Consider the following 23,916-nt stretch of genomic DNA (forward strand, 5'->3'; position numbering starts at 1 on the left):
AAGATGGCATTTAGCTATTATTCCAGAGTCATTGATGATTTGACAGATGACGATATAACTTTGAGGATGTCTGCAATACATGTATGCTAACATGTTTTTTGAGCAGAACATATATCACATATAACAATAACATACAATAAAATAAATACAGTGGAACTTGTAAATGTAAAATTTGACCTTGGTTGGCATGCATATACAATAGTGTTTTCCCAACCTCTCTGGTCTTGTGTTCCCCAAGAGCCTGTTTTGTCATCCCATGAGTACCCCCTTTCATACATGATGATAATGGTCCAAAAGCAGATGTAGTGACATCAGCAGAGTTGGTCAGCCGCAGGTCTTGGGATGATCCCCAGCCAAAGCATGGCCCTCCGTTGCAGCGCCTCTTAGAGGTGGACCACCTCAGATATTGTCCGATTCTGTCAGGGCGAGTTCCAGACAGCGGCAACCTCTGCTGGCCCCCCTCTCCAACAAGGGACCAGAAAGCAGCAAATAACGGCAATCGTTGTAAAGTTGTACATTTATGAGAAAAAAGTCTTAAATTTACGAGAAAGGAAGTTGTCATTTTACCTTTGCCCAAGCTTTATATATATATATATTTGAGTTAGTTTTAGTTGTTTTAGTTAGTTTTGTTGTCATCAGCACACGTAAAACACCTCATGAACTGCCAAACCTACCATAGGCAGTGATGCAGTTAGATGTAAAATGTAAATATACGTAAAAATGTAAACGTTTCCCTCCATGTTTCTTATTGATTGGTATGTTTTCCTGTCTTTTTTGTTCCTCCTCCATACACTTTTTTACTTCCGCTCTCTGTGCCTCTTAGTACTTGTTTGCATTAGAAGGACGAGAAGAACAAGAGGGGTTTCGATTGTGTCAGACATGAAGCATTACTTCTCATTTTTATAAATTCATATCAGCAGTTTTTCTAGTGTTTTCCACTCTTAGATTGTGCAGGTTATTGTATTGACTGTGACAAAGCTGCTTACTTTATTTGTGCCATTAAAATGTTTTATGGACACTTACTATGTCAATATAGCACAAAGGTTGAAGACATATTGTCTGCGAGAGTCATGCTAAATGGTAAGGTTAGCCGTTAACAATAGCCTGTATGCCGGAGTTTATAGACGTCAGTCGGTGATTGTGTGTTTGGAAGCAGTGCGTCATTTTTTTTCCCTCTCCACACCAGATAGACTGGTTCTCTTTTCGCTGATGCACAAACACATGTTCACCTTTATAATTACGTGAGCTCTTTGTGTTTGAACTTTGCCATAAACAGCACTCTTGCTCTGTGTTTAAAGCTGATGTCTTCTGTATGTGTGTGTGGGTCCTCAGGTCTACGCCGTGGGTGGCTACGACGGTCAGAGCCGCCTTAGCAGCGTGGAGTGTTACGACTCCTTCTCAAACCGCTGGACAGAGGTGGCTCCCTTAAAGGAGGCGGTCAGCTCTCCGGCCGTGGCGAGCTGTGCCGGCAAGCTCTTTGTCATAGGAGGAGGGCCTGACGACAACACCTGTTCAGACAAGGTGGGAAGCGCAGATGTTTGCCCAACTTCCTTAAGCACACACTTAGTGATGACAGCTGCGGTGCCTTTTTGTCGCAGCTAAGCTTTTGATTATGATTATGCTGTCGAGATACAACAATGTGGACAGGAGATATGTAAGTGTGTCCAGAAGGTGGTGCCACAACAGCTCCGTCATAAATGAGTCAGAGCTTTTCTTTCTGTCACTCACATGCCCCAGTGACCTGCAGCCATAATACAGAGACAGGTTTGGCAACTTGACAAACAATAGAGGAGGTGTCATGATGCTGATTTTAAGTTTTTATTGAAATTTACCAGGCATTCTTTCACTTATATTGAAAACATGATTTTAAAAAAAATATTGTTTTTGTCTTTGATTGTGACTTAAAGCAGGGGGCCCAAACAGGGTCAAAAAAGTGTCAAAAAAGAAATGACATCCTAACCATCATATAGCAACTTAATACTCAACAGGAACTGTAGATGACACATACACAGGGCAACTACTACCCCAGGTGGAGAATAAATAATTATATTAACCCTAAACACATACAGTAACTTTAGCAACTTTTACAGAGCAAATGGCCAAAGCATGCTGGGGAGCCGGAAGCACTCCCAGTGATGGGAGATGTTCATAGTAGTAGTAGTAGTAGTAGAAGCTCTATTTTTTACTTGGCTGTTTCATTGATCCTGTCATCCTTTCATCCCATCATCTTTCCCAGGGTGCGTGGGCCTCATTTACACTAAATTTTGGTGTCAAGTCTAGAACCACAAAATATGGTTCCGTAAGTCTGAGACCCAGGGCGGCACGGTGGTCTAGTGGTTAGCGCGCAGACCTCACAGCTTGGAGGTTCAATTCCACCCTCTGCCATCATGCTAGGTTAATTGGTGACTCCAAATTGTCCATAGGTATGAATGTGAGTGTGAATGGTTGTTTGTCTAAATGTGCCCTGTGATTGGCTGGCCACCAGTCCAGGGTGTACCCCGCCTCTCGCCCAAAGATAGCTGGGATAGGCTCCAGCACCCCCCGCGACCCTCGTGAGGAAAAAGCGGTCGAAAATGAATGAATGAATGAAAGTCTGATGAAAGTCCTAATGGATATCCTTAAAAAGAGCTTATTCAGGGTCCTGGACTTGATACGGTATTAGTTGACACCGTCTCCATCTGACATTGGCATCCATTGACTGTACACCCCAGGTCCAGTGCTACGATCCAGAGACAGATGCTTGGTTGCTGCGAGCTAACATCCCCATCGCCAAGCGCTGCATCACCGCCGTCTCGCTCAACAACCTCATCTACGTGTGCGGCGGTCTGACCAAGTCCATATTCTGCTATGACCCAACGGAGGATTACTGGATGCATGTGGTGCACACGTTTGCCAAACAGGTCAGTAGAACATTTTCTGTACGCAGAATTTGTTCAGTGAATCTAATCACTGTTGTTTTTTGCTTGCAGGAGAGCTGTGGCATGTCCGTGTGTAACGGTAAGATCTTCATTCTGGGCGGCCGGGGTGAAAATGGCGAAGCGACGGATACAATCATGTGCTACGACCCGGCAACAGGCATCATCACAGGAGTTGCAGCGATGCCGCGGTGCATCTCTTACCATGGCTGTGTAACTATCCATCGCTTCAATGACAAATACCACAGGCCATGACAATAAACAGAGGCGCTCACATTATATTACTGCACCAGTTTAAAGACGCTTGGGCTTTTTGGCACCCCTTCATCACATTACACTCGTTATTCAGTTAATTTATTTTCTCACAGTATCATGTAGCATTGCACTGCTGTGAACCTTTAGCTATTAAGAGTTTCTCTGTATGTAATCACTTTAGTGTCCATCGTTATGCTCATATTAATAGCATTGAAAACTCCAAAGAAAAGTCAAGTTTATTGTTTTCACCACCTTGCACAGCTGTCCTCGTTCACACTACTTCTTTTCCCACTAATTGATATCAATGCACAGGACATCTACTGCAACATATACACTCCTGATCAAAATGTTAAGACCAGTTGAAAAATTGTAAGAATTTACATTTTCCATTGTTGGATTTTATGGGAGTGAGGCAAAAACAAAATAGAGTAAGCAGTAAATTAAGCTTTTGTCTTACTCCCATTTCTTCTAAAGGCTGTGGCCTTTACTTACTCCCTTACTCAGCTGATCAAACTTTTGATCAAGCAATGTAATGCTTGTTTGCAATTAATTAAAAAAACAAACAATTTTTCAACCAGTCTTAACATTTTAATGAGCAGAAGTCATTTATAACAGCAGTCAATATAAACTAACAATATTATGATATCGAGCTATGATATCTATTTTTTCAAATAATTTCAAATCAAGCACATTTTTAATATATAATGACGCAAATATATATATATATATATACTATATAGATAGACAGACAGATAGATTGTTTGACTCAGAGATAAGCAGCCTGTGGCAGTTACAAATAGGATCATTTCATATGTGCTAAAGAATTTAAAAAACCCAAAAGACAGCAGATACAGACAGTCCTTGTTGCTGATATACAATACACAATAATATGTATATTTATGGAAATTTTTCCCATCTTGTGTTGCCATTTTAAGCTTTATTTTGCAGCATTATCATTCATTTTGAGCTTTTTCTTACTGGTATTGTTTTTTTTTAATTAAGGTATGTGTTTTTTAACATGTATTATGTATGTGTACTTCATAGATTTAGCCATTGTTTAATAGTGTAGTGGGTATGAGGATTGTTTTATTAGATGTAAGAGGCCTTTTTTGGTAAGATACAATAATTGTGCCTGTATATACAGTTGCTGCATTTGTGTGACTTCCGTTTGGATGAATTAGGTTGCAATGGCTGCTTCCTGTTTAACACTTCACTAAGGCTGGCACCTTTGACATGGGCACTTGCTTTTAAAGACATAACTCGGGGTAACCGTAGATACCTCCATGTGTGTTTGTGGGTTTACTAGTCAGCCACGGTGATGTGAGAAGCAGTGCTCAGTAGGGATGGGTACAAAATGAATTAAGTTATAAATATAGTCGTCCCTCGCCACATTGTGGTTCCAGTTTTGCGGTTTCACTCTATTGTGGTTTTTCAAACATACATGAATTCATAAATCATGCTGTTTCATGGATGAACATGACCTATTATTGGCACAAAATGGCTAAATGAACTAAAATACATGGCATATAAGGCATTATATTATAAGAGGACACATTTAAATTGTGATATGCAGTAATCTAACCGGTCACTAAGGATCAGTAGGTGAAACATGCAAGTGCAGGTTTGAATGACCTCACAACAGGCATAAAATAATCTATTAATTTTCTATGACATTTATCCTCATTAGGTTCACGGGGGTATGCTGGAGTCTAATAACATAATTCTAATTATTTATATTCAACACAGGATACCTTTGCAGCCATAATCCAGATAAAACACAATTTGGAACTCCTGATGTCTTATTTCCTCTAATTATATATACTGTATTGGGTAATGAGTGTAAAGGTGACTATATAGGTGATATTTCATAACCAGATGGTGTCATTAATAGGGCCCTATGAGATCCATCGTATTTTTTCCAAAATTATGTTGTTTCCATATTGTTTTGTATTGTAAGGAAGCTGTAGTCGCTGATGCCATTCCTAATATTATGATCCCATCCATCCATTTTTGATACCCCCTCGTGCAGGCATGCTGGACACAGGGCACATATAGACAAACAACCATTCACACTCTCATTCATACTTATGGACGATTTGGACAAAATTAGACAAAATGTTGACAGTTAAGACAAGCTGGGCGCAAGAATAAACGTGCCTCTTGTCTGTTTTCCTCCAGCATCTGCACAACGTCAGCGGGCATCGTAAAACATTACAGCTGTAAATCACAATTCAAACACTCATCAGGCCTGCACAGCAGCATTTGCATGCTCTGGTAAACTAAGCTAAGCTCACTAGCTCCCATTTTTTAACATTCCTAGTGTTTTAGGCCGCTGTTTTGACATAGTGGGCGGTTTCGCCACGGCAGATTGGACCACTAGGGAAATACTTCCCCACATTAACGTTCCTCTCCTCTTTCATTCACATTGTCACTTAATGCGAGATTCCATGTCTCAGTAAATTCCGTTTTTATGTGTCAATTCCGCCCACAATTCAGTCAATGCAGAAATCATAGGGCCCTTTTAATGTTAAAACCCATATTTAGAAGGTTGTACCCAGATTTGTATGTTCTAACTACCTAAATATTAGATTTAGAAATAACGAATCCTACTTGGCTGAAATTTGCTTACCGCGGTCGGGTCTGGAACCAATTAACTGTAATAAACGAGGGACTAATGTAGACATCAATTGTGTGTTTTTAAAAAAAAATCCAAAAATCTTTCCTTTTCAGGCCAAAATTTCCCCTTGAGGTGTTAGCCTTGGGGCTCAACTTCCCATTATGTTGTGTGGAAAGGAGTTGAGACTGAATCAATAGCGCCTCTGCTGGCTACAGCTAGTAATGTTTTAATGATTAAACAATCAATCCCACACAGTACACCAATTCTTACACCCATCCAGATGGTTGTGAATGACGAGGGCTGTTGAAAGGTGTGGTTTAAGGTCAGTAAATGTTTTTATAATAGGTGTTGATAGACAAGACATTGCTGTGAACTTGTTTTTTTCTCTTGTATTTAAACTTATCTCTTCATGGTTGCATTTTTTTTTGTATTTAACCGAGAGCCCCAATTGTGCACTTTGAAAGACTAGATGACAGTAGATGATTTTTTTTTCTTACTGTATCAGTAAATGTTATTTGTGACATATCGAAGGGCCCCTTGTTAGCGCCTCCTTTTTGCCGCAGGGCCAAAAACATCACACACAGACTCATTCACCCGCCATAGTTAGAATCCCACAGGAGGCCAACATGGAGGCAACACAGTAAAGTAGCAAGGATGGTGATCACTTTGTAGTGTTTGTGCGTGTGTCTGGGATTTCACTGAGTATTTACTCAAATGGGACACAAAAAATATGTCGTCCATTGTTATTATTTTCCTTTTGATAATTTTTTAAAATTTCGACTTTCATACACGTTTTGAGTTCATATTTACATTACTTTATTTTTAGCATTTGCATGTTTTTTGTGGATTTGTGTGCCACACCGTGTGCAGAATCATTTCGATTTGAATGGAGTCAGACACCAACACGTGTAGATGAGATGCTGATGGGCTCTTAACTGTTTAATAATGTGCCTTTTAAAGAATAAACCGGTTGAGTTTGAACCATTACCATGAACCTTTACTACACTATGTATGTATGATGTGATGTTTTCAGATTTTTGTAAGTGTTGAGTTGTGTACAAGAAACCAATAAAGTTTTTCTTTCTGTACCAAAAACTTTGTATTTTTATTTCATTATCATTCATTTGACACCTTACTCTGAACAGTACAAGTATAATCTGTTGGGGTCTGCTCAATCACAGAATCCATCCAGCCATCAACTTTCACAATAGCGCCTCTTAGCGGCCATTCTGGTGAACTTCACGGCTAGCTAGCCATAATTTAGCTTCCTTGCCCACATCGAGATTTAGCAATTTAACCAAACACGAGTGTGAGACATGCAAAGTGTATCACTCAAGCGGATCCGATGCCACTGAAATATAACTAGAGCACCACAAAGGGACGCATCTTCACACGACAGGGCTTTTCCTCGTGAGTTTATGTTTCAAAAAATACATGACGTTTGTGTTCGAAAACGCGTGCTAACGTTCAGCTAGCCTGCTAGCATGGCTGGGGCTACCGGCTGTACAAACGACCACAGTCTTTGCTTGAATACCCAGTATGTGAGACATAAAAGTGTATTACACGCCCATGTCTATTGTCTGACAATAAGTACGCTTTATTGAATAGTTTTAAATTTTTGAATATATGTGTTAGAGCCAATCAGTGCACCCACACTAGCGTAAGCGGCGAGCTAGTTAGCATGAGCGCTGTGCTGCAGCACCTTTGCTCGCCGCTTAGTTCAATGCTATGCATCGCCACTACTGCATAGTGAGGCGCTTGCACTGTATGTTTAATTCAGTTAGCACCTCCAGTTTCTCTTTTGCAGGAGAAAAAAAAACATGTCGGGGGTTAAAAGGAAAATAGAGGACGGCGATCCTGACTATGAAGATGTTTCATTAATACAAAATAGTAAGCGAAACAAAGCAGCAGAATTAAGTGGTAAGTTGGTCCAGTGTGCACCTGTCATGCTTCATCATGTATAGTATTATATTCTACTACTGTGTTGTTTACTTGCTGTATTTAATATTTCCTTCAAACAGCCCGACATGCAACAGTACAGAAGATAGAAGCCATCATCACTGAGCAGTTCTCTTTGGAGATAAAGAACAAAGAACATGAGATAGATATTATCAGTCAGGTAAAGCATACAGTCCACCATTATTTAATTAGTGAAACAAAAAAAATGTTCATAAATATCTTATTAAATAAACTCTGTTTCGTCTTGCTCTTCTTTTTGGACATGTGTTGATGTACTTCTCTCTGTACTTCTTGTTTCTTAGCGACTCAATGAAGCCAGAAGGATGATGGACAAATTGCGAGCATGCATTGTGGCCAATTACTATGCAAATACTGGGCAGACAAAACTCCAGGAGGTAATTTGCTTTTTATTTATTTTTTTCTATAGTTAGTGGACTAGTGCATAGCAGTGGTTAGCATGTCTCATCACCCCACACGATCAGGAGATATGGGTTTCAATCTTTGAAAAAATCTTTGTGGAGTACTCTGGATTCCTTTTAAAATGCATGTAAGCCTAATTACAGACTCCGTATTGCCCATAAATGTCAATATATGAATGGTTGTATGTCTGTTCTGTTGTGTGTACCTTGTGTTTGACTGGTGATCAAGCCATGCATCTTGCCCGAAGTCAGCTACAAAAGACTCAAGTTCATTTTTGACCCAATAACGCCAAACGATATATTGGAAATGGATGTTTCCTTTTTTCCCCAATGTTGCTGTGCAGCCCTCCAAGAGTGACCCTGCCGTGTTGAACCATCCAGCTATCCGCCGATTTCTCGAGTCGCCGTCGCGTTCCTCCTCCCCTCTCAACCAGGGCTCGGAGACGCCTTCCCTAGCCCAGTCTGAGTCCGAGTCCCTGTCGCAACATGGAGATGGCACTGACAAAGATGCTGAAGCGTCATGGCGGGAGGAGAGCAGCAGTAGGCAGGAGCGAAGACCTGGACGCAACACTGGCAAGGTGGGTCTAACTAAGCATGAGCAAGGTATTCTATGACGTGCTTGAATTTTATGAACTTGCTTTTTTTTCCTGAAGTCACGTGCGTGTGACAGGAAGAAAACCTCTGACTCAGACTATGTCATTTAATTGCATATATAAGACATGGGTCTCAAACTCGCGGCACGCGAGCCAAATGCGGCCCACAGGATGCTAGTTTGAGGCCCCCTCCTTGATTTTTTTTTATTTTTTTATGTCGATATGTTGATATGGATGCCAAAAATGACAGCACAAGTGACGCCATTTTGCCCCGCCTATACCATGATACAGTCTGGAGGCCGGTTCCAACACTTCTTAACTCCACTAACTCCAGGTGCTTTATTTCAGCTGCTAAGCTGTTTGTTTTGTGCAAATCAATAAATAAGACACTGTCAATGGTCCAACAATAACAACAACTCCGACATTGGCTTAGCGGTGAAGCTACAGGCTTATAACGCTGGGTACAAAAAAAAATGCAGGAAATTATTTGGGATAAAACTGTAAATAAAAAAAATATTTTTAGTTTTTTTTTAAACCCTGATGCGGCCCAACCTCACCCAGACCTTAGCCCTAGTGGCCCCCAGGTAAATTGAGTTTGAGACCCCTGATGTAAGACAATAGGATATTTTGCTGACTTTTGTCTTGGGCTAATATGGTGTATGAAGGGCATTGATCTTAACTCTTGGATGCATGACCTCTTCCATGAGTGCGACTTTGTGATCTTATGGTTCTTGTACACATCTGACTGCTCTGTTGGCCCTGTGTGCTTATCTCCTGCTGGATTGCACTCTCACTGCACGCTATCCCATTCCTTCAGTTGGTAGGTTTGGGTTACCTTCCTGTCGACTTTTCATGTGAAGAGTCACACGTTTTAAAGAAATTTCTATGAGGAAGCGTCACCGTGCGTTGGTGATATTTGTGATAATTGAGGGTGCTGCGCCATGAAAGGAGAAGAAGAAGGCATCATGTTGCACCACAGCACTATGGGTCATCTTTGCATCTGGTGCTTGCAGGTGTAGTTGCCAACACCTCCTTCGGTCTGGTTGTAGAAGAGGATCGCTTCTGTTTTTTTTTCTATTGGCTGTTTTCATCCACCGTATTTCTGTGGTGTATTATGGTGAGGATCAGAACGGCCTCTCCCTTTTTTTCTGTTGAACCCAAATTCAGTGCTGTGAATCTCAAGGGTTAGCCCCAGGAACCTTTGATTCTTAGCAACGGTGACTGTCGGTATACATTTGCTGTCACACTTACACATCTGATACCAGCAGGCTCATCACCGGAGAGGTCAATTTTATACAGCAACATACATGAAGGAGGGAGGACCGAGTTTCTGCAGTATATGCCGAACAAGCCCGCCAAGAATGGCATAAAAAATCTTCTGGGTTTGTGATTCATGCACCCAATATGCAGTTGATGAGATTGTGTACACAGGGAGACAACCAGGGAAAGAAATCCAGAAGAATCTAAGGGTTAAAAAGCTCAATTGTTAACTGTAACTCACATTAAAAAGTGAAAGTATAAAGTCTAAGCTTTAAAACATTAAAATATTACAAAATGTAGTATTTCATATGTAAATGGGGTGTATGATATGATATAAAAGTACAGTGTACATCTGTACAAAATATTTTTTTCTGCTTTTCTAAGAATTAAACATAAAAATTATCTATTGGGGCTGCACAGTGTGAGGATGGTTAGTGCGCAGGTCACACACCTCGGAGACCCAGGTTTGATTCCCCCCTTGGGCATCCCGGTGTGGAGTTTGTGTGTTCTACCCGTGCATGCGCAGGTTTTTTTCTGGGTACTCCGGTTTCCTCCCACATTCCCAAAACATGCTAGGTTAATTGGCTAATCTAAATTATCCATAGGTATGAATGTGAGTGTGAATGGTTGTTTGTCTATATGTGCCCTGTGATTGGCTGGCGTGTACCAGGGTGTACCCCCGCCTCTCACCTGAAGACGGCTGGGATAGGCTCCAGCACGCCCGCAACCCTTGTGAGGATAAGCGGTAGAAAATGAATGAATGAATGAATAATCTATTGGTTTGCCTGTTGACAACCTCCTACAGGACTGTAGTGGGACGTTCACTGCACACGTCACATTTGCTGTCCCATTTATTAACAGCAGAAAACTGTCAAGATAATGTGTTTTTCTATTGGTATTTGTAGGACACATTTGGTGTTCCTGTGGCCATGGGAAGTGATCAGAGGGTGACCTACCACACCACAGGAGACGAGGCATCCCGACTCTATGCAAAAAAGACAATCGTTGTGGGCAATGTGTCTAAGTAAGTGGGACTTCAGTTTGATTTCCTATCAGGATGACTAACCTCTTGCTTTATTTGACTTCACATTTTCATCTTATTTCATCATGGTTCGCAAGTTTTAATGACATCTCATGTGCATCTTCAAGTATTTGTATTCTTCCAGTAGCGTAGCGATGTCATCCATTACACATACACACTCTTGAATTGTTGTCATATAAGAGTGTCTCGCTCTACTCAGAAAGTGAGCTGGCTTTTGTCACTTTCCTGTGTCATTTCCCCATCCAACAGAGTAAAAAAACAATATTTTAACTGAGAATTTCTCAACAGTATGAACAAGTTTGGGGTTAACTTTATGAGAAATGGGAAAGGAAAACACGGCTCTCTTTGACCACATGGTCATTTATTAACACAACACAGCAACAACAAAAGCAATGTAATAGGTGCGCTAAGGGGCAAACTGCTCAATCAGCATTAATGCTGCTGATATGTACAACAAGTGTAACACGCATTTTCATTACCAACATTTTAAAGGGCATGCAGAGGAAAAGCTGTTAGAGGCTGACCGATCATGGTCAAATGCAGCTCTTGCTGTGGCGTTAATAAATAATATATATTAATTATTAGGTTGTGTGCAGCCGCATCCAATGTTTTTTTATTTTTTTTTACACCTGCTGCTAAAGACCCCCGCTGTAATTTGCTTTTATAGACCACCCTATTGACTACAGGAGACGTGGCAGTTAACTGAATGGATGTATTAATTGGAGCAAGTTTAGTTATATTTACCACAGCTTTGAAAAAAAATGCATTAATTCAGCCTGTTTCTCCTCCGCTGTCAGGTACATCCCTCCAGATAAGCGTGAAGAGAACGACCAGTCAACTCATAAGTGGATGGTGTATGTCAGAGGTTCCCGAAAGGAGCCCACTATTGACCACTTTGTCAAGAAAGTCTGGTTCTTCCTGCACCCCAGCTACAAACCTAACGACCTGGTCGAAGTCAGGTTAGTGCCAATCAGCAGTTTTCAAGCAGTTGCCTCGGGCAGCGTTCAGGGACGCCAAGACAAATGTTTTTGGTTACGCTCTTGTGTTGCTGGTAGACACACTGTGTTTACCTCCAACGTTTAATTATTATTCTAGGCTATTAGTTTTCCACACCTCTTTCCGCTACACTAAAAGTAGGAAAACAAGCTGCTTGAGTGTCTGTCTGTCTGTCTGTCTGTCTGTGTGTGTGTGTGTGTGTGTGTGTGTGTGTGTGTGTAAAACAAACAAAACAACAATACACAAAATAAATCAGCCCATACATTAAATTGTTATACAAGTTACCTGATTTTTCACTTGCCACGTGATGTTTGTGTTCCCGTCCAAACGGCACATAAAGTCCATCATGATGTGGGAGTCTGTGATGTCACACAATGACTCAGCTCAGCATGACTAAACGTGGGCACACCTAGAGTGTACACACCACACACAGTCAGCTAGAAGAAAACATCCATATTGTGGCGATCTCTCGTCACACGAGAGACAGTCAGAGGCACTTTAGCATGTTTGTAGCAAGTGGCTGTTTATTTGGGCAGGCTGTCGTCAAAATGGAACAAACATTGAGTTTACACACAATGGAAATGGCGCACGTGGCGATGAAAGATAAAGCACTGCACAGCAAACTTGGCACCAACAGATAAACACACCCAGAACAACTACTAATACTAAATGCAATGATAAACAACTTAGATAACATTAAACACATAATGATTCTTTGATGAATTTATTAATAAGCAAACTATTTTGTGATGAATCGGATAAAAAAACATGTTAAATGTATGCCTCTTTATTCAGAAATGAAAGATTTGAACTGACGCAGTAAGTAAGTGCACAAACACCAGGTTGCTGCATGAATAGGCGAGTTAAATCAGGCGAAACAAACTTAGGATATTGTAGAGGTTTACCCTGCCTTCATCCCAACATGCAGCAACGTTACAAAATCCATATTTTAGTGATGAAAAAAAACAATGTATTTTTTTCCTATGATACTGGGTGTCCTTTCATTTGTATACATGGTTGTATACGGATTTATATATAGAGTGTCAATTCATTCATTCATTCATCCATTTTGTACCGCTTACCCTCATGAGGGTCGCGGGCATGCTGGAGCCTATCCCAGCTGTCTTTGGGCGAGAGGCGGGGTACACCCTGGACTGGTCACCAGCCAATCACAGGGCACATATAGACAAACAACCATTCACACTCACATTCATACTTATGGACAATTTGAAGTTGCCAATTAGCATGTTTTTGGAATGTGGGAGGAAACCGGAGTACCCGGAGAAAACCCACACACGCATGAATAGAAATTGCAGTGTAAAATAAGTTCTTGGTAAATGAAGGGAGCAGAGCTATATTCATTTACTGTAAAATCTATCTGCAGATGAAATTCAATTGTCCTGAATTAGTTTTTTTGCCCAGAAATACTACACGTTGCATTTGCATTGTGGTTAGTGTGGGGTGATCATAGATGATACACAGCCTGCTGCTGCACTGCAGTGTGTGGCATATACATGAAGAATGTGACACCTGACTTTAGTGGAATGCTTCTAATCCTGTGATGTTCTATCATGACACACGATGGCACCCCTGTGCTTTCTATTCAGTTTATTATTTTGTTTAAAAAAAAAGGGATTTAAGTTTGCCTGTGGCTTTTTAATAAATGATCTATTTTGTATGTCAGCAGTCTAAATCTGTCTGACCTCTCTGGCTGTTCAGCTGACAGGGTACTTGTGTTGCCGTGGGAACAGTCCATAATCTTCACGTCTGGCTCCTGTTTTTTTTATTTATTTTTTCATATGCTGTGATCAAAAAATGCACACACTTAATTTTCACAGATGGAGACGATGAGTGTTTTTGTACAAATTCATTGCATCCTCCATAGAAAAGCTTTTTTTTGCAGATGTGCCCTCTTATAATGATGATGCTGGGTTTTTGGTATGTTTTTAGTGAGCCTCCCTTTCATTTAACTCGACGCGGGTGGGGTGAGTTTCCTGTAAGGATCCAGATTCATTTCAAAGACCCTCGCAACAAACGTATTGACATCATCCATCAGCTGAAGGTCAGACATACTTTTCATACACAAGTTTTTTCTGCACATTGACTTTGAATCCCAAACTATACTGTTTATAGCACTCAGATTATGTATGAAATGTATACTGCCTTTGTCTTTGCAGCTTGACAGAACATACACTGGGCTGCAAACACTGGGGGCTGAGACTGTAAGTGTTGCTTTTGTTATTTTTATTACAACTTTTTTTTTTTTTTTTGTCCAACTACTAAGAATTTTACCGGTTCTAATTCTTTCAAGGTGGTGGACGTAGAACTCCATCGGAATTCTCTTTGCGAGGATTACGTCTTGCAGGCATCCTCCTCCAAAGTGACCCAGAGAGCAAACAGCCCAATGGCGGTCATGTCAGCACCTCAGACATGTGGACGCTCCAGTTCACCAAGCTTGTATAATTCCAATTCAGAGAAAGGTATGCATAAATGAACATTTGTGCAGTTTAATTCAAGATGATATTTTACAAATATCATTATCATTATTTCGATCATTATTTGGTAGAAGCGGTAATATTAGTTTTTAACTTCTTTCAGGTTTAGTCAAAGCAGAGAGGTCTGTAGGATGTCATAGTGCAGGCCTCGCTGCAGGGGAACGCACACCGACGCGACCTAAAGCGAGTGACAGGATCACTCTGGGTTCCCATGGCAACTCTGCCTTCCAGCCCATTACAGGAAGCTGCAAAATTGTTCCTCAAGGGCAGCCACCAAGCCCTACTGAGTCTCCTGGGAAGTCGTTCCAACCTATAACAATGAGCTGCAAAATTGTCTCAGGTATATGACTCCACCTAGTGGTCATTTAATGACCTTCTTGCTTGTGTTCTTAAGATTAGGGCTGCGGCTATTGATTATTTTAGTAATCAAGTATTCTATGGAAATTTTGTTCGATTAATCATCAAAAACATTTCACTAAATAAGGAAAGACCAATTGGTTTAATTTGTTAGGTAATCAAGGTTTTATTTCTTAAATTGACATTATGCAAAGTGTAACTGTCATAGTGTAATAGTGTTCTTTCCCCCAGTAGGGGCATGACAGACATGATTGAGAGCCATTGCCCCAACAATCGCATTATCAGTTGTTTCTTTACCCAACTACGTTTATTTTACGGAAAATAACCCTTTTGCTTTCTCACCACACACAGGTTCTCCCATCTCCACGCCAAGCCACTCACCGCTGCCTCGCACACCTACCACATCCACGCCTGTCCACAGCAAACAGAGCTCATCTACGGTGCTCAACAACCCTTATGTCATCGTCGACAAGCCGGGCCAAGTAACTGGCGTGGCGTCCTCGTCTGCCGCCTCCGCAGGTACGCCTACATTCACTTCCTACTTGTTGTGGAGAAAAAAAAGCATCAGCGCTTCAAATTGGAAGTGAACCTGCAGTGGAATGTCTGAGCTGCCCACCTAGGCAGTTAAAAATAGTTTTACCCCCATCCCTGTTAGCCATTTGTTTTTTGTTTTTGTACAGCACATTTGTAATTTAGACTGTCACCTTTGTGTTTGTTGCCTGGTTTCACTCAAAAATGTGATGCTCCTTGGTGGTAGGTTACCATGGTGACAGAGCTCCTGCATTTCATGGTCATATTAGAAGAAAATCGGATCATACCTAACATCCACCACCTGCAGTTTAGCAGCTGATAAGATTCCTGTCAGTTAGCTCAAGCACTATACGTGCCCACCAACCTCACCGAAATCATCTCTGCAAAATAGCTGCATGTTGCGTTTTTTCTAAGTCCCTTAGCACCGACTCAAGGTGCTATTACTTGGACCTGTCCTTGGACCTTTAAAGGGACTGTATGTCACTGGCTCAAGATTACAACTGTCGCTGCAGATGCGCAGGGATATACTGACCAATTTGCACCTACTGCTTCTCAGGTGGTAAGGTGGGTAAAGTATCTTGCCCAAGGACACAACAAAAGTGGCAGAGTTTTGGATGACCTGCTTTACCTGAGCCACTGTCGCCCATAGAGCTGGCATATGATAAACAATTTACAGTCATGTTGTTGTTATAATAGGCTATACATACAGTGGTAGCTCACATTAGTAGCTAAACTTTGTCAAATCGCTATCATCAGCTGATAGCAAACATAGCAAACAGTCCCTTGCTTAAGTACTCACCACAGGAATATACCATATCATGCTTGCAAAATGTTCAAACTCTTCAACTGCATTATTTGTGTTTGTGTGGAAATTTCTCTGCAGGAAGCCCCTCGGCCAAACAGTCAGCTGCTCAGGGAAGTCGCTCACCAGCCCCTAAGATTCACACGGGTAGCTTCCTCTCATCAGGAATGAAAGTGAGTGGAGTATTGATCCTCTTAAGAATGATGTGTGACCAAAAACATTTGAACATTTTGTTGTCGTAACTATACTTTTAACAAAGCGACGTGGTATTAATAGCAGGCGAGGTTCTATCCTCAGCAGATGTGAGTGCCTTGGCAAGCTTTTTATGTAGGACATCAATGTGGGGATAGGAGAGGGAGTTTTTTCCTCCCAGAGACAATTAAGCAGGTTGGGGTGCCTGATTTCACTGTAAAATCAGCATCCACAGAAAAATGCATATGTTTCCCCTTAAATTTTACTACAGCAAAACTTGGCATGAGATTGGATTTTGCAGTGGTAACTTGCTGACTTCTGTTGAGCTAGGCTACAATTAAATGAAGTCATGAAAACATATTGCTGCTTATTTAAAAACAACTCAATGCTTTTATACGGTATGTTTTAATGTTAATTATCAGTTATCGTGATTTAGCTGATCTTTAAATATGATTTAGAAGACTAACATTCTTCCTGTATTTAACATTGCAATGTCTTTAGTCACTGCATTTAAATGACATCCTGCATGTATGTACGTATTTGTTTACAGGTTATCATCAAGCAAGAACCAGGAGAAGTTTCAACACAGCAGCAGCAACAGATTGCTTCTACAGTAACCACCCAACAGCAACCAGCTGCTACAGCAGCACATCAACTTGTCCCAGTCAAAGGAGGTCACGTGATTTCTATGTCGGCCCAGAAACAGCCAGGCGGAGCTGCAGGGGCGACAAGTAGCAAGGTTAGTCCGTCTCACAACTTACCGTTAAGTGTTTGTTAAGTGCGTTGTTAAAAGCTTTTCCCGTTTCTAGATGTTAGGCATTCCAGTTAGTTCGACGCTCCAGTCTGCAGTGAAACAAGTGGCCATCAGCAGCGGGCAAATTTTGGTCGCCAAGGGCAACCCCTCTGTCTCCAAGGTGGTGGGTGGGAAGCAGGTTTTGGCTCAGGGAGTGACAAAAGCCATTGTCAGTGGAGCCAGTAGCATCTCTGGTCAGCAGGCTGCAGCCAAGGCAAGCGGTGGTTTGAGTGGCAAGACTGGAGGTCAGAAGTTTGCCCAATTCCAATGTTTGTTCATTCAATTTTTCAGTTTGTGTCAATAATTTTTCTGCTCTCAGTGATGGCTACACTTCAGCTCCCTGCAAACAACCTGGCTAATCTGGCCAATTTGCCTCCGGGCACCAAGCTCTACTTGACCACCAACAGCAAAAACCCCTCAGGAAAGGGCAAGCTGCTGCTCATCCCACAGGGAGCCATCCTCAGAGCCTCTAGTGCAGGTGAACCACAAGGAGCTCTCCGTGTCTTATCAACTCCTATATGACAAAATTACGAAGTGGGGTTCGGCAGTATTCCGGAAGTCCTAGGGAGTGGGACAAAGCACAGTGGAATTGGAATGCTCGGAGGCGATCCGTGGGTGGAATAAATTAGAACAGACCGTTTTGGAAATCCAAGCCAATACAGATTCTGCACCAAGGTAGAAAGTGTTCTGTGTGGGTTATTGTGTGTTGCTGCTCTATAGGAGTCCACAAAATGAGCACAATAGGTCCCCTTTAAACATGCTGGGGAAGGTTTGTACTTCCTATATTTATGTAAAAAGTGTCACATTCTGGTATGGTCGTAACCACAAAATGCAGAGACGGAAACCTGGTGTAGGCAAATAGCTTAAATTATAAAACATGCACAGCAGGCATGACTAAATGTAATGCTTCAAAAAAGGAAACACGCCACCAGCTGAACTAAAAAATGGAAACACAATTTAGCGCCAGGTGCACGTAATCAAGAAAGGCGGCAGAATATAGAACGGAACAAAACAGGAATTATTACAAAATAAGAGCCTGAAAAGCAGAACTTAGGAATAAACCAGTGTCACATAAGCGGTCACATAGGGCGTGACAAAAAGTTTGTTTTGTGCAGCCTTTTTTTTAATCCTTCTGTTGTATTATGTAGCAATTATTATTATTAGAATTATATAAGTATTATGACTCGATGAGTATCTAAGGTTAGTGTTCTGTCCTCAAGCCTTGACATTCTCCTCCATGCCTGCCGTTGTATTAAATATGTCACTACCCTTCAGTAGCTTTTACAGATTTAGATAACTTTGTTCCTCTCTTGACTCTGAGTCACTCAAGGGTCATCATTGTTTTTCGGCTTTCTAAGCTAGAGGCCTCACTCTAAACATTTACTGTCATTGTTTTGAAATGTATTTGAAATGACTCAAATGAATGGGATGTTTTTTGATTGAGAAAAACAAAACACAAGGGGACAATTCTTGATGAGATTTGCGCCTGGTGTGCTTGTGGCTGTTTTAATTTAGGTCAACAGTCTCAAAGCAGCTCGTCAGCGGGTGCTGGGGGCTCTCAGACATCCTCTTCTTCATCATCTGGCAGTTTGCCTTCCAACCTGTCCTACACATCCTACATCCTTAAACAGACTCCACAGGTGGGTAGAACTATAATGCACGCCTCAAAAGATATACTAAATAGTTGATACGGTTCCTTTCATCCACACATGTTCATTGTTTTTGAACATGGTCCATGCTTCATTTAGTGTGATTTAATGAGTTGTATCTCAGTTGTTCTAATGCAACTGTAATGCATATGTGTCATTCAGAGGTTTTGTCTGATTTGCACACCATGTTTAGGGCACATTTCTTGTGGGCCAGCCATCACAGGGCTCGGGAAAACAGGGGAGCTCTGGTGTGGCAGCACATGCCACGTCATCTCCAGCGACTGCTCCACAGCAGGCCATCAGAGTCACAGCGGGGCAGAAGGCGGCCATTTTGGCTCAGGTATGACACGAGACGATAGGCGTATTTGCATTCAGTGGTGATTGTGAAATGTAGTATTATATGTCTGTGTTGCTGTACTTGTCCCAGGTGGGGGGCGGCTCCCAGAGTGCACAAATGAAGTTGTCTGATGGCTCTGTTAAGACGGTGACAGCGGCGGGCCACTTGTCTAAGCCGGGTATGACCACATTGAGGATGACAGGCGGAGTCATCACGGCTGCTAGCTCCACCTCCAGCTCTGTCAGCTCTGCAGCTGCCATCCAGCAACAACAGGCTAGTCTCTTACTTACTCTCTTACTACTTACTAGTCGTTTGCTTTATTCCGCCTCCAGACCAACCCCAAATTCAATCATTGTCAACAAATGTAAAAATGTATACTATGTGTTACAGGCTTCATTTATCTAAAATAGGCTTTTGCTCCAAAATGTCGATAAAAACAAAATGTTCTTTTGGCATTGGTAGTCAAAAAAGGAGTGAATGAACAAATGCTTTGTCTTTCCACATTTCATAAAATCACTGACCTGACACTGACCTCATTCATAGAGAGACACAAGTAAACATGATCAACTCCACAAACATGAGCAGACTGAGATCTCTATTATTATATCTGAGTGTAGAGACTGCAGAGTAAACAGCCAGCTCTTTAACTTTAAGTTGCATCTGTTTGCTTTTTTAATTAACTGCAGCATATTGTGTTCCCCATAGGCTGTTGATGGTGGAAAGTCTGCATCCCAGCACCACTCTGTGCTCGTTGCAGCCAATCAAGCGGCAGTGATCAGTGCTGCAAAGAGTGCCAGCGCCGCCGGAGGAGCAAGCGGCGCCGCCGCCATGTCAAAGACCGCTGTTGCCACCTTGGTCAAAGGTGCTGCTACCTCTTCAGCCAAAAGTGTTGTCGGTTCACCGGGTGCTGCGGTAACGGTCGCCAAAGGCCTCACCACCATGCCTGTGGTCAGCATGGCCAAGGGTGCAAGTGTGGGCTCTGTGGTCAGTGTCTCCAAAAGCAGTAGTACGTCGCTAGTCAGTGGCATAGCAGCAGGAGGAAAGACCGGTGCAACTCTATCAGGTAAGGCTCAAAGACTCTCACCAAATGAGCTAATGCTGAATTTTTAAAAACGCAAATGTCTTATATTAGGAATGCTAAAAATCCACTCTGGAGGTTCCAACTCACAGCAGACAGTCTTGACCATCCCTGCTAACCAGCTCAAGCAGCTTGGTGTGGCCAGTGGCTCTGGTGGGCTGCAGACCCTACTCATGCCTGTGGGCAAAGGTAAAGCTGCACTCGTGTCAGATTAGTCACATGATATAAAAAGTCCTTTGTAGCTCAAATTTGTTTCTTTAGTTTGGCTTTACCTCTGAATTTGCTCTTGAGATGTCAAAGTAGGCGTTTTATTTCCTCCCTCTCACTTTTCATTTGAATGTAAATCCTGTTTGCTTCCATCACTGTGTGTCCTATTGTGTACACAGTGGTGTCTAAAGGCTCCTGTTGTCATTCCTTACCCACCACCACCCCCCCTGGAGCAGCGGGAGTCTCCCCAAGTCCTTTCAGCCACGCCTCCCCCTCCCTTGCCCTGCCTCTGGCACAAGGTGGGTGAGAGGGAGTCATCGCTGTTTCCTCCCGGTGTTCCTTTGTGCTCAGCCATTCCACCGCCTTTTCTTACATTCATAACGTCCAAATGACCCTTAACTTTGCATGTAATAGCAAATACTTCCCAGTCCTTGTTTACTGTATATCGTGGCAATATTGGGCACAGTTAGTATTTAGCAGTTGAATCAATTCATCAGATAATTGCTTATCTCTGAATGTTCTGAACTCCTTTTTTTCCATGTCAGTGTCAACAATGAATTGCATGTGATCAATCAAATTCTTAACACTCAATGAATTGAATATGTTGCACATGCCTAGTATTTCTAGAATTGTATTGATGTATACAACTAATTCTAGTAATGTTATATATCTCCAAACTGGCTAGATAATGAAATGAATGACATATTATTTTGTGTTGCCACAGTGAAGACAGAGCCGTGTGCCGGCACAGCCGTCACAGCTGGTCCCTCGCCCCCAGCAAGCACCCCCCTCCACATTACCTCTGCAGCCACCATGGTCAAGCAGGAACAAGGCGCCGATCATTCTACGCATGACCTCATCAAGTACGGATGGTTGCGTTTCTCTGTTACATTAACCGACACACAAGGGGGGGGGGAAAGTGATTTGTCTGCAGAAGCTTCTTGAGCAGTCGCTTATAAATGAGAATGTGATGGATTATCTCGGCTAATTAGCGGGTAATTAATTGCTCTCTTCCCAGCACGGAGCACATAGAGACCATGATGCAGCTGCTGACAGCTGTGGTGAAGAAGTTCCCCCTCATTGTGCCGGATAAGTGTAAGCCAGCCTTTCATTTGGTTTCATTGAAAACTAAATTGCGATGAAAAGTATAAAATGCAATTTTGACCCTGTGTATCTTCTTTAGCTGAGGACTCCCATCCATTCTGTGCCTCCTCAACAGAACAGTATTATTCCTGGAATATTGGAAAACGCAGGGCATCCGAGGTGGGTTATCTGCCCTCAGTAATAGCACTACATGAACCAGCAGTCTTTCTGGGAAAGCAGCAGTTTGAATCGGTTCATTTCAGGTTGCCAAGCGCCTACTTAAAACGTCTTCTTTTCCTGCAACATTTCGTTTCCATCGTATGCAGATGTTTTTGTTTTGCGCTGCACACCCGAGTCAGCAAGCTTTCTGCTCACCTCATGCTTTCACTTTTATCTGGTCAGATGCCTGCCTCTCATCTATTCTTAATGGCTTTGTTGCTGTTAAAGGGGAACTGCACTTTTTTGGAATTTTGCCCATAATTCACAATCCTTATGTGAAACATGAACACATTTCTTTCCATTTTTCGTGCATTCTAGCTTGAGAAAACAAGTTTATATCAGCTTACGGGTCATGGGAAATACCTGTGTTGACGCTGAAGCCCTAACAAAAAGAAACGGCAACTGTGTTCCGTTTACATCTGAAACTTTGGCATCTTTTAACTCGAGAATACAACATTATAACTACATTTATAGGTCAGAAAGATGGAAAAAGCATAACAGGTCCCCTTTAAGCTCTAAAATGTCTATAATTGCATTCTCATTAAAGCTTGGCTGTAAAACAGTTAGACTTCAGTGGTGGCGTTTTAAATCAGTAACCCATACTTATAGGTTATCACATGTGAAACCATGTGATGATCTTATTATCACATACTATTTAATCATGAGCTTATTATCACGTACTATTTAATCAAAAGACCATTTTGTTTCCAGAAAATGTTCAGTTTATTACATGTATTATATCTAAACAGTGTAAACACAACAATTGCAAAAATATTTCAACAATAATATTTTATCAACAGTCTTATCTTATCAATGTCTGACAATTAAAGTTCCATTAATCAAATTTGGGTTTTTTATAGTTACAGTGACATTTCCTGTCACATGCGCGGAGTTTAGAAAGTTAAGCCCAGGAGCCCACTTCATGACCTGGGAGTTTTGTTGGGCATAGTTGCAGAAAGGAGACGGCAGCAAAACAAACGCTGTGTGTTCACGCTCGTGCGCTGTTCTCAGAGCAGCGCGCTCGGAGTGGACAGCTACGGGGGCTGATACTGTACATGGTTAAACTCTATATTTTATCAGTATCACTGCCCTGGGCTTTGACACAGTATCATTTCGGCCTTTTCCCGTATCATTCATGGGCGGTTTCTAGGGTTTTCTACGTTTCTAGGGCCAATTAATACTGTAGTATGTGATAAACGTTGGTATATCCTGTAGCTTCAGCGAGCGGTGGCGGTCAAGCGGGCCATCCAGAACATGTTGGATCACTCGCCTCGTCTCCAGGCTCTGACACCCCCAAAGACCAGAGAGGTGGTGCAGTGGTGTCGGCAGAGGGGCTACACCCCGCCTGACCCCGAACCACAACGCAGGAATGACAACGAGTCCATCGAGGACATCCTCACCCAGATTGACAGTGAGCCTGGTGGGTGTGCTTCACTTTGTAGCATAGTGTCTCAGCATCCTCGGTATTCAGTGATGTGTATGGATGAAAAGAAGAAGGAAGTTTTTTTTTCTGCCTGACTGGGATGTTGCAGCCTCTGAAGTGATGTGACAGATGCACAAATGGAATCTTTCCACAGAGTGCCCCTCCACCCTCAGTAGCTGTGAAGAGCTGATGCTGCGGCTGGAGCAGATGCAAGCTCTGCTCAAGACAGAACCGGAGGATGCAGACGACGAAATAGTGGATATTGTCACTGTGATGCCACCGTGCCAGAAACTAAAAGTTAAGGAGGAGGAGCAAGAGGCCGATACGGAGCCCAAGTTCTTCCTTGAACCTTGTGTGTCGGCCCAGTTTGTCAGTGAAGCAACGCAGCAGGTCAGCAGCATCTTGTGCACATTATTTGATTTGTTCTCTGCTCTGAGGCCTTTCATGACTAATTTAGCCTTTAACAGCTAGAATGAATTTATTCAGTGAAAGCGACATAAGATAAGGTGGCTTACATAAACACTTTGTTGTCTTTTTTAGATTGGGATAACCTTCCAGCCAGTGGAGGTGGAGAAGAACGTTTTTGCTCCGGTGATTGAAGCCATGATTCTGAAGGTCAGAATCATCTCACTTTATCTCTTTTATTCCTTCAGTGAACTTGGACCGAAGAGATGAATTATGCAGCATTCTCTCA

At 42.1% G+C, this 23,916-nt stretch overlaps 2 protein-coding genes across 4 annotated transcripts in view; both read left to right on the plus strand.

Annotated features, from left to right (window-relative positions):
- Positions 1 to 7,201, plus strand: part of klhl24a (kelch-like family member 24a) — a 19,270-nt gene extending 12,069 nt beyond the window's left edge. The window contains exons 6-8 of the mRNA XM_058066397.1: positions 1,333 to 1,521; positions 2,712 to 2,900; positions 2,970 to 7,201. Coding sequence (XP_057922380.1) covers positions 1,333 to 1,521; positions 2,712 to 2,900; positions 2,970 to 3,170 — 579 coding nt within the window. The 3' untranslated portion in view covers positions 3,171 to 7,201. The remainder of the gene's footprint in view (positions 1 to 1,332; positions 1,522 to 2,711; positions 2,901 to 2,969) is intronic.
- yeats2 (YEATS domain containing 2) overlaps positions 7,052 to 23,916 on the plus strand; it is a 19,591-nt gene continuing 2,726 nt past the window's right edge. Inside the window, exons 1-28 of one of the 3 annotated variants that reach the window (XM_058066393.1) lie at positions 7,052 to 7,197; positions 7,595 to 7,707; positions 7,809 to 7,906; positions 8,049 to 8,141; positions 8,510 to 8,743; positions 10,924 to 11,042; positions 11,858 to 12,019; positions 14,007 to 14,118; positions 14,234 to 14,278; positions 14,368 to 14,536; positions 14,655 to 14,891; positions 15,260 to 15,427; positions 16,323 to 16,414; positions 16,984 to 17,172; positions 17,243 to 17,471; positions 17,546 to 17,704; positions 18,742 to 18,866; positions 19,069 to 19,215; positions 19,303 to 19,485; positions 19,918 to 20,275; positions 20,345 to 20,479; positions 20,677 to 20,796; positions 21,222 to 21,360; positions 21,516 to 21,592; positions 21,681 to 21,760; positions 23,015 to 23,219; positions 23,377 to 23,612; positions 23,763 to 23,837. In XM_058066393.1, coding sequence (XP_057922376.1) covers positions 7,608 to 7,707; positions 7,809 to 7,906; positions 8,049 to 8,141; positions 8,510 to 8,743; positions 10,924 to 11,042; positions 11,858 to 12,019; positions 14,007 to 14,118; positions 14,234 to 14,278; positions 14,368 to 14,536; positions 14,655 to 14,891; positions 15,260 to 15,427; positions 16,323 to 16,414; positions 16,984 to 17,172; positions 17,243 to 17,471; positions 17,546 to 17,704; positions 18,742 to 18,866; positions 19,069 to 19,215; positions 19,303 to 19,485; positions 19,918 to 20,275; positions 20,345 to 20,479; positions 20,677 to 20,796; positions 21,222 to 21,360; positions 21,516 to 21,592; positions 21,681 to 21,760; positions 23,015 to 23,219; positions 23,377 to 23,612; positions 23,763 to 23,837 — 4,086 coding nt within the window. In that variant the 5' untranslated portion in view covers positions 7,052 to 7,197; positions 7,595 to 7,607. The remainder of the gene's footprint in view (positions 7,198 to 7,594; positions 7,708 to 7,808; positions 7,907 to 8,048; positions 8,142 to 8,509; positions 8,744 to 10,923; positions 11,043 to 11,857; positions 12,020 to 14,006; positions 14,119 to 14,233; positions 14,279 to 14,367; positions 14,537 to 14,654; positions 14,892 to 15,259; positions 15,428 to 16,322; positions 16,415 to 16,983; positions 17,173 to 17,242; positions 17,472 to 17,545; positions 17,705 to 18,741; positions 18,867 to 19,068; positions 19,216 to 19,302; positions 19,486 to 19,917; positions 20,276 to 20,344; positions 20,480 to 20,676; positions 20,797 to 21,221; positions 21,361 to 21,515; positions 21,593 to 21,680; positions 21,761 to 23,014; positions 23,220 to 23,376; positions 23,613 to 23,762; positions 23,838 to 23,916) is intronic. The other 2 variants (XM_058066394.1, XM_058066396.1) reach the window with 2 other exon arrangements.

The sequence above is a fragment of the Doryrhamphus excisus genome, chromosome 3 (assembly GCF_030265055.1).
Source record: "Doryrhamphus excisus isolate RoL2022-K1 chromosome 3, RoL_Dexc_1.0, whole genome shotgun sequence".
NCBI lineage: Eukaryota > Metazoa > Chordata > Actinopteri > Syngnathiformes > Syngnathidae > Doryrhamphus > Doryrhamphus excisus.